This window comes from Actinia tenebrosa, unplaced genomic scaffold, assembly GCF_029948245.1.
Source record: "Actinia tenebrosa isolate PJP-AT-01 unplaced genomic scaffold, QUT_ActTen_1.0 PGA_scaffold13__45_contigs__length_12533684, whole genome shotgun sequence".
NCBI lineage: Eukaryota > Metazoa > Cnidaria > Anthozoa > Actiniaria > Actiniidae > Actinia > Actinia tenebrosa.
In genome coordinates, this window is record NW_028292573.1 from 2,362,564 (window position 1) to 2,369,834 (window position 7,271).

Here is a 7,271-nt window from a genome sequence, read left to right on the forward strand (position 1 = left end):
ATGGTATATTCATTACTTTATGGCCTTAGCACTTTATATAATAAAAAGCAAGACTAGTGATACAAATCCTAGCATTGATATTTATTTTCTTTACAATTCATAATAGAAGTGGTAAATATACAATTCATAAAAGTGGTAAATGTGCCAGCAAGCCATAATATCGTTAGACCAGCTACAACTATGGCTTGATAATATTACTATACTTTTGTTAATTTTACAGCTATTTCAAAAAAATTTTTCAATTTCAAGAATTTCGAGTTAATATTGCATACTCAATGATGTATCTCAAGACCAAAAAGGCATTGTGGGTTCCGGTATTTTGAAATAAAAAATGATAAGTAAATATATTGGGAGTTGGTCTTTACTGTAGTTAGTGTATTGTTTTAATGGAATGCACTAACATCAAAAGAAATAATTAATATTTATTTAAGACAATATTACATAAGACCCAAAATGCATTTCGATCTTGGAACACACGATTTAGTATGTAGTATTCGAATTCAATACAAAAGAAATGCCACAAATTCCATCGAGAAAAATGGGAATGTCTTTGTATTTACTTGTTAGCCTCGCATCCACCATACTTATGAAAAGGGCCCATAGGCTACGTTAGAAAATAATCAATCTTTAGTTCCTTCAACAGAACTACGAGATAATTTACTCTACAATAGTCAAAATACAAGTTCATTTATACATATCTGGTCAAACGTACCCGCCAGCAAAACATCCTGACCTGAGTTCGCAACGTAGACAGGGTGAGGTCAGTCCTAAGATGTCTTTGAATCCCCGTCATATTGGCTAAAAAAGGTCAGGAATTTTATGAAAAGAAGAGGAAGGGAGGATGACTGATTTGTTGAAGTTAGCGGATCGAGAGTTTTGGATGAAACTCCTAGCAGTATTCTCAAACCAGCTCAATTGTTTCTTCCATTCAATTGAGCTGCATTAGGATTATGCTGCGAGGGGTCTAGAGGCTGTTCTAAGTCTAACTGTTTGAGGTATGCATGAGTTTATGTAACCATAGGCCTAGGCCCGCCTGTCCATTCACTATACTCCAGAAGATACGATGCTGCTATTTTCATGCAAATTGCTAAACCAACAGCACAACAAACCTTGGCTTTGTGTTTTTGTCCAAAGAGAAGAACATTTCCAAGAGAATTTTGAATTGCAACAAAAGGATTGCATTGGCTCAGCGTCTCAAAGCAGCGATCTTCGAACTCGATCCACACGTCTTCGTAAGTTCGACAAGGGAGAAGTTCTTTGCTTTCTCTTTTGTTGTCATCATCGATTGGTTTCGGCTCTTTGCACACAATGTCTGGAAATTCCAGGAAAAAATACGTAAGAATTCGTAACATTTTCCTGCATGCATATAAAGTAATAGAAATTCGGTATTGACGCCGGAGTATGGTCATTGTAAGGTAAAAAGCCAAGTGTTTTCCTTCCATGCTTAAGAATTGTCCCGGGGGGAGGGGGGGGGGTACTCCCCTATATTTGCTATACGGGTATGTGCCGCCCTATAGGGTATGGTTTTTCGGCATTTGGGTCTGGGGTAGGGTATCATTTTTTGACATTTTGTCTGGGGTAGGGTATCATTTTTGTCTGGGATAGGGTTACGATTTGGTCTTTTAGTCTGGGATAGGGTTAACGATTTGGTCATTTTTGTCTGACGCTTTCTTCCGGCACAAAAACAATAAAAACGTTAGTAAATATTGATTGCAATCTATTGCATAACCGTCTTTTCCGTCTTTTAGTCTGGGATAGGGTGTACAATTCTTAGTTTTAGTCTGGGGTAGGGTATGTAAAATCAAAATTTTAGGTCTGGGATAGGGTCAGGGTTTTGAGGTCCTGGCGGCACACCCCTACCCAAGTTGGGGTGGTAGTATCCCCCCGGGAGATTTGTGTATGTTCAATCCTTTCTGAGGTCATGCTGCACTATAGAAATATCTTTTGCTAAGGCATGTGTAATGTTTTCCAGTTCTGGCCACTTCTCATTCGGAAACTATTAGCCATTCCAAGATCGAGAAAAAAACTGAGTCGAGAAGTTGGCATTGCAGTGCATTGTGGGACTGTTTTAGGGGAACGAATAGACGCCATCTTGGAAATATGTCTATTAAACGGTCCCACAATGCATTGCAATGCGAACTCGCCCCAGCTTTTTCCTCAGCCTCGTAATGGCTAATAGAATATTTTTATTCTTTGTTTGATTAACAAACCAAAAACAGTTTTCTGTCCTTTATAATCTGATCTAAACACGCGGAATGTTGAGAGAACACGAGAGGAGCGTAGCTTCTCTCGTGTTTTCTCAACATCCCAGCAAGTGTTTTGATCAGAGTATCTAACACAGAAAACTGTTCTTGATTTGTTTTATAAAATAACAAACGTGCGAGAAGATCGAAAAAAATATCGTATTATTCTGATGTATTTGTAAAGGATGACGCGAGCGTGTTTTGATACCCTCATCAAACCAACCAATCGTAGCGCGCGTACTATCCCAATTATTTTATAATTTGTATTCATATTCGTGTGTCTTTCTCTTGAGAAACCATCAAACAAAGAAATGATACTCTAGGAAATGACATGTGGTATAACATGGGAAAACAAAGCCCAAGGTGAAGAGGTCTATTATCCCATACATACCTTGAAGTGCATCACTTTTAATATCGTCCATGTCTACCTGAACTTGTCTTGAATGCGAGTGTAATCTACATTCAATTTGTCTTCTGAATTGTGAGCATTTTACTTTAAGGCGTTTAATGACACCGACATTTGTGTGGCTACCAACTTCTTCATCAGCACCGGGGTGTTGAATGACATCTGTCAATCAAGCAGATTATCCCTCAATTATTTACGACTACAATTGATCCATTCAGTACTGTTTTGAAGATTTAAAAATTCCCGCAGAGAGGTTGTGGTCTGTGTGCCCTAGACATGCTCAAAAAAGGAATGCGTGCAATGGATGAGATGATTTTTTTTGTTCAAAGTCTATGATCTCTGCAAACAGCACAAATCAACAAACGAACGTGCGCGTGCAAGAGTTACATTCACCTTGTAGGTGAATATAACAGCATAAGACGTTAATGTTGACCAATGAACGCGCCTGATTTATGGACTTAAAAAACTAAAGCGTATTAATTATACCTTTGATTTCATTTCTGACCCGTTGGGAGATGTTTCCCACCATGCCAGGGAAGGGTTTCATCTTGTCCATGATGTCCGTAATACTATTCTCCAGATACGAGAAACTAACTTTCAGCTGTTCGACACGTCCAAGCAGATCGTTTATCATTTCTCTTTGCTTGGAAATTTGAACCGATGGCTCCGTTGACAAACATTCTGCGATGGAAGGAGATAATTTGATTTATTATCTGGTTAGATGGAAATCGATCTGAGAAGCAAATTTGTATATGCAAAGTTTAAAACCAGTCCGCAATCATACGCCACTAGATGGTCTTTACGCGCGGAAATCTTTGGTCCATTACACATTCCCAACCCTGGCCTAAACCTCTACCTTCACCATTGAATAAGATAATAATCATGACGTTTTAAAAACAATATTGTTAACATTTATCTAGTATGTAGTGGTTTGATACATTTGCTCGGCGTGAGGCGCAGGAACGCGAAATAAACCCGGCGTGATTTATCTAATAATACTACAATACAATCATGTGGATGTATACTTTTACTAACCACGTCAAAAAAGTTTATTTAAAGATGTATGTTATTATATTTTTCTATTTTAATCCTCAGACATCTATTAGGCAAGAATGTTAGCCCGCACTCCGTCACCAAGGAACCCTGCTGCAAGGTCATCCGGGTGCTAAAAATATCGATGATTTGTTCGCGACCTCTTAATCGTTATGGGTTTTCTCATGTTCCATAACATGATAATAATCGATAATTTCGATCACTTAATCAATTACCTTTTACGATTTCCTTCTGAGACACAAGGTTGTAGTTTTGAGCGACATCTTCACAAACTGAAACAATAAATGAAATATTTTGTTCAAATGATTTAAAAGACTAATTGATACAAGATGACGTTTCGTTGTCATCTGATCTGTACTAGATTTGGTAATTATAGCGCCCGTATTAGGTATCTTATGGATAACCTTTACTAGTTTTGCATGAGCCATGGTTATGCCATGCTTGTTAATCCTTGTTAATTTAATAGTCATAAAACAAATGGATAAAGAAAAAAACTAGAAAACTTTAAGAGTAAATCGTAATTCTCTTCCGCATCAAGCTACGACATAAATGACATCATTGGGATTGCTGCTTAGCTGATTGATAGCGTAATGTGAATGCATAATGAAGGTGATTTGGAGATTGAAAGATTCTTGGGAATAAGAATCCTAGTAAAAAAATAACAACACTAGCTTCCGAGTGCAAAGAAAATCATGAAAGAGAAAATCATTAGCAATCGATATACTAGCTCACCACAGCAAATAATTTTCCCATGCATTTGATCGAAAAAGTCTTGGTTTAGTGATTCCATTGCGTGTACAAAGAACCAATATGCATGGGGCCCCTTTGTATTCAGCCTGTCCACTAAAGCCATTATTTCCTCTTGTGTTGTTTTATGAACATTTCTATTGGTGATGAGCTCGCAGTCTGATACATCAAGAACTCTAAAAGTCCTCAAGAAACTTAAGACATGTGGGATTGTGTCTCTTCCCAGAATGTTGGAAAATGTTCCCAGAAGTGGGTCCAATCCGGACTCCTCGAAGTCTTGCAAGACGTTAAATACTTTAGGAACTTGGTTTGCAGACGTTTGGGATTTGAGACAAGAAATGCAGTCTTGGATTGAATGAGATGTCATGAGATTGGATGGTGTTTGGTCAGCTTATGGTTCTGTAAAAATAAACGATCAGTCGGACCACAAAATTAACTACTTGTATAGAATTACGAGATAAATGTTAGTTGAACGAAATCAAAAAACTTACAGTCTAAAAATTCTGTCATACAAGTCGTAAGCCCAAGGTTGAGATGATTCCACTCGAGGGTAGATTAAAACATGCATGATTTGAAGGGAAACATCGAAGACCACTGCCTCTTGGGCTGGATAATCGTCTGCTTGTGATGGTAAGCAAATGCAGCTCTAACTAAGATGTTGCGACTTGTTATTGACTTAAAGTTCAACTATGCGTAAGATAGAATAACAATATCAAGCGCTCATAAGTAACGCAACAAAGATTCCTCATGAAACATTTTTTCTACTTAGGAGGGTGGGGTGGGGTAACAAAGCATTAGTAGTGTGCTCAAAATAAATTCATATTTCTGGAATATTAATAAGTTAAATGTTTCTGTAAAGAAGGTCATCAGCGTGGGGGTAAATATAGTAAGTCAAAAGCTACGATCCAATATTTTCTAAATCGTACGCGCTATTCTGTACGCCCTTTCCAGTACCCCTCGGGGAAGACACGAATGATTGACTTCATGTCGTATGTTTCATTATCTTCGTAGGCATGGTGATTTGAAAATAATCAAATAAACCGGAATAACTTAAGAACACGTAATGTTCTATATGTAAGTAATCTAGGGGGTTTCCTCGGGGATCAGGCCATCGCATATGACGAGAGAGCCAACAGTGAACCACTACCAACAATTTACAATTACTGGTTTTGTGTTAATGGTTTAGAGAAAAAATCGAATTACGACTGATGACAGCGTTGATCGGCCCAAGATCTTTAAATCTGCTGCCTGTCTCGCTCCTGTTTTTCTGTCTGTCTATCTGTCTGTCTGTGTCTTTCTATCTGTCTGTCTGTCTGTTTTGCTGCCTGTCTGTCTGTCAAACAGTGTTTGTCATTCTAACTGTATTCTTTCATTTCTCTCTTTCCGTCGTAATTTTTTCACCTTTTTTTTGCTTCACTTTTCTCAAACAGATTTCTAAGAGGCGTTAGATTTTAGACTTTATTGAAGCGTAAAAAACATATATTAGAAGTTGATGAACAAAGAATAAGGAACTGACTCATAAATCATAAAACCAGCGAATTAGAACCATGCATCAGCAAGCATAACAAAATCATTCGTAAGTGGAATGACTCGTGTATGGGCGCTTTAGCAATAAGAGGATTCTAAGGACACATAGTACCAACACAATCCTTGGAATCCTTCAAATCCTTGTATTCATTGGAATAAAAAAGTAAGAGATATGAACTTGATTTCCATGAGCGTGGCCCGCTGTTCAGCATTGAAACACACCGCGAGATACTGGAAATGACGTCTCTAGTAACAAGCCCAATAGAGCTGTTAAGTGTGACGTGATTCGAACGCAAAACGACTTCCGGGTTCAAATTAATCATTACTTCTACAGACATTTTTCTGTGTTTTTTCTTCATAGTAGGATTTTCTATTCATATTACATCTAATATATTGTTGAAGGTAGAGAATAAATCCTGTGAATAAGTTGTGGCAAGATTTTAGCGATCTTTTGTGTGATTGGTCCCGGAAATACGTCACAACTTAAAAGCCCAATACAGACCATGGAACGGCATTAACCGTTAAATCCTTCCCTTGCTATCAGATTTTTTTAATATTTATATATTTTGTAGGTTTTGGTAGTATCTTGATTTTAAGACAAAGAAAAAAGGGGGTCACCGAATTGGTTGCCGAGATATTTTGCCGTAAAGAAGTGAAAAATGGGTTTCCTTGATATTTTGCCCATCAAAACATTCGGATGACGTCATCACGATGAGTGCGCACGCACTAAACGTATGCGTAGGACGGCTGCTGGCGAACAAAGCCCGTGAACTTCCTTAAAACGAGATACCGCATGTGCTAAAAGCCAACAACTTTTCGTTTTCTTCTGAAATGAAAGAGGGAGTGACTTACCATAGACCCTTTAATTGATAAGGCGGCCATCTTGAATAATGGGATGTCGAGGGGCCAAACACGTAGAAAATTTATAAAGCATAAATTGGCGGGGCTACGTTTTCAAATACTTTGAAGTCTTGGTGTTTATATTGTTCCAGCTACCAGCAAATCATTCAATTCCTTTTTAAATGTGCTTCTCATCGAACAGCGTAAAGTTATATAAAGACACGATGACAACTGTGCAGTCTATGAATTTTCCAATAGTTACCCCCTAGGCATCCCGTAATGCCTTGATTAAAACAATAGCATTCAAGATAGCTGCCGTATCAGTAAAAAGGTTTATTTCAACCCCTAAAAAAACGGCAATCATCCCCGCCCTTCGTTATACTGTACTTAGAGCGCTCGCCTCTCACCAAGGTGACCCGGGTTCGAGTCCCGCCGGGCTCGATGTCGTACGCGAG

General features: G+C 38.2%; 1 protein-coding gene across 1 annotated transcript; it reads right to left on the bottom strand.

Annotated features, from left to right (window-relative positions):
• Window positions 1-66: 66 nt before the first annotated feature.
• On the bottom strand, window positions 67-5,139 carry LOC116297645 (uncharacterized). Its single transcript, XM_031705905.2, has 6 exons — window positions 4,941-5,139; window positions 4,435-4,848; window positions 3,918-3,974; window positions 3,136-3,330; window positions 2,635-2,811; window positions 67-1,312 (listed from the first exon to the last, which is right to left on the bottom strand). The coding sequence occupies exons 2-6, from the start codon at window positions 4,814-4,816 to the stop codon at window positions 1,008-1,010; spliced, it is 1,116 nt and encodes a 371-aa protein (XP_031561765.1). The 5' UTR covers window positions 4,817-4,848; window positions 4,941-5,139; the 3' UTR covers window positions 67-1,007.
• Window positions 5,140-7,271: the final 2,132 nt, after the last annotated feature.